This window comes from Dasypus novemcinctus, chromosome 1 (genome assembly GCF_030445035.2).
Source record: "Dasypus novemcinctus isolate mDasNov1 chromosome 1, mDasNov1.1.hap2, whole genome shotgun sequence".
In the NCBI taxonomy this organism is placed as follows: Eukaryota; Metazoa; Chordata; class Mammalia; order Cingulata; family Dasypodidae; genus Dasypus; species Dasypus novemcinctus.
Genome location: NC_080673.1, coordinates 125,280,374 through 125,282,298, shown reverse-complemented (window position 1 = coordinate 125,282,298; position 1,925 = coordinate 125,280,374). Strand labels below are relative to the sequence as shown.

Genomic DNA, 1,925 nt, shown 5'->3' with positions numbered 1-1,925 from the left:
AATCGTTAAGAGTTTTTAGGGAATCTAGTCTAATGCAGGCCTGTCGCGCGGTGATTCTATCGCCCGTGATGTGGAAGCCAAGATGGGTATAGGGGTCCTGCAGCTGTATTTTGTCAGGAGCGATTTGAAGGCCGTGATTGTGCAAGGCTTGCTGCAGGTCCCCATAGCAGTCAAGGACAACCTTGTGATCAGCACCCGCAATTAAGATATCGTCCATGTAATGGAGGATATAAAGGGCCTGCCAGCGGTCTCTAGTCTCTGCGATAGCAGAGGCCACAAATTTTTAGCACAGCGTAGGACTGTTTGCCATTCCCTGGGGCAGAACAGTCCATTGGTATCGCCTATTGGGTTCCTTGAAATTGGTAGAGGGGACACTAAATGCAAAACGCACCTGGTCATCAGGGTGCAAGGGGATTGTGAAAAAGCAGTCCTTTAGATCTATAATGATTTTGTAAAACCAAGAGGAATAGCTACAGGGCTAGGGAGGCCTGGCTGCAGGGCACCCATAGGGACCATGGTCTTATTAACTGCTCTGAGATTTTGTAAAAGGCGCCATTTTCCTGATTTCTTTTTGATAACGAATATAGGGGTGTTACAGGGGGAGCTACTCTCCACAAGGTGTCCAGCCGCCAGCTGTTCCTGTACTAACAGTTGGGCAGTGGCCAATTTGTCAGTAGATAGGGGCCACTGGCTGACCCACACAGGGTTTGAGGAAATCCAGGAAATCCTATCCGCATGGCGCACAGGAGGACCGGCAGCCCCTAGGAAAAATACCCCAAATCTGCGCGATTAGAGTGTGGGGTAGCAGAGATGGGCTCAAGGGCACCCGATTCGGTTCTTCCAAGGCCCTTTTCAGGCTTGAAGCCCTGGTTTAGCATTTGAGCAGTGACTATCGGACTAGGGCTCCCGATCACAGTTCCCAGTTGAGCGAGGAGGTCTCTGCCCCAAAGGTTGAAGGGGATGTGAGGGAGGACGTAAGGTTTTATGTGTCCTCGGTGTCCCTCGCCGTCTTCCCAGGAAACGAGTTGGGAACTCTGTTCTGGGGGTGAGGACTGTCCAATGCCTTGTAAGTGAGTGGCTGAGGGGGTGAGTGGCCACGCAGGGGGCCATTGCGCCTTTTGAATAATGGTAACATCCGCCCCCGTATCAATAAGGCCCTCGAATGCACAGCCATTAAGGCGTATGGTTAGCATGGGCTTAGAACGGGTGATTGTCTGAGCCCAAAACACGTCAGAGGCGCCTAAAGCCTGTCGCCTCTATGTGAACCAGCAGAGGAGTTGGGAGAAGGCACTAGGGGGAGCAGAAGAAGTTGAGCTATGCACGTGCCGGCGGGTAAGGAAAGGACACTCTTCGGAGCAGAGGCCAGAATCTTGATCTCACCAGTAAAATCAGCGTCCACAACCCCGGGTGTAATGTGGAGGCCCGAGAGGGCAGAGGATCCTCGACCGAGGATAAGGCCAACACAGGCAGATGGCAGAGGACCGAAGACACCTGTAGCTAGAGGCTGAACTCCCATAGGGGGCGTTAGTACCATGTGGGAGGTGGTACAGAGGTCCAATCCTGCGCTCCCAGGGGTAGCCCGCTGGAGGTGGAGGAAGGATGGAGGTTTGAGGCCTGGATTGCCCCAGTTGTTTGTGGGGCCAGGGGCTGGCCCCTCCTCCCATTTCCCTGTAGGGGAGGGAGTGGGTGACCGTCAACATCCATTTTTGACCGGCACTCGTTGGCCCAGTGCCTACCCCTGCGGCATCTAGGGCAATTATTAGGCGGGCCGGTAGGGAGGGACCCTCTTGCCACAGGGGTAGGGGCACCAATGGGGGGGGTGGAGGGGCAACGCGGGCAACTACGCACCAAGTGATCAGGTGCTCCGCAACCAAAACAGCTCCATGGGGGGTGGTTTTGAGCGGGTAAGTTGGCAGCGAAGACGG

The 1,925-nt window shown here is 54.6% G+C and overlaps 1 protein-coding gene across 1 annotated transcript; it reads right to left on the bottom strand.

Moving 5' to 3' along the window:
* Window positions 1-761: 761 nt before the first annotated feature.
* Window positions 762-1,193, bottom strand: LOC131279750 (endogenous retrovirus group K member 7 Pro protein-like). The gene has a single exon (XM_058303481.1). The coding sequence runs from the start codon at window positions 1,191-1,193 to the stop codon at window positions 762-764; it is 432 nt and encodes a 143-aa protein (XP_058159464.1).
* Between the last annotated feature and the right edge of the window lie 732 nt (window positions 1,194-1,925).

Coding starts and splice junctions, on each gene's coding strand:
- LOC131279750 (XM_058303481.1), bottom strand. CDS start 1,193: ATGCTAACCATACGCCTTAATGGCTGTGCATTCGAGGGCCTTATTGAT.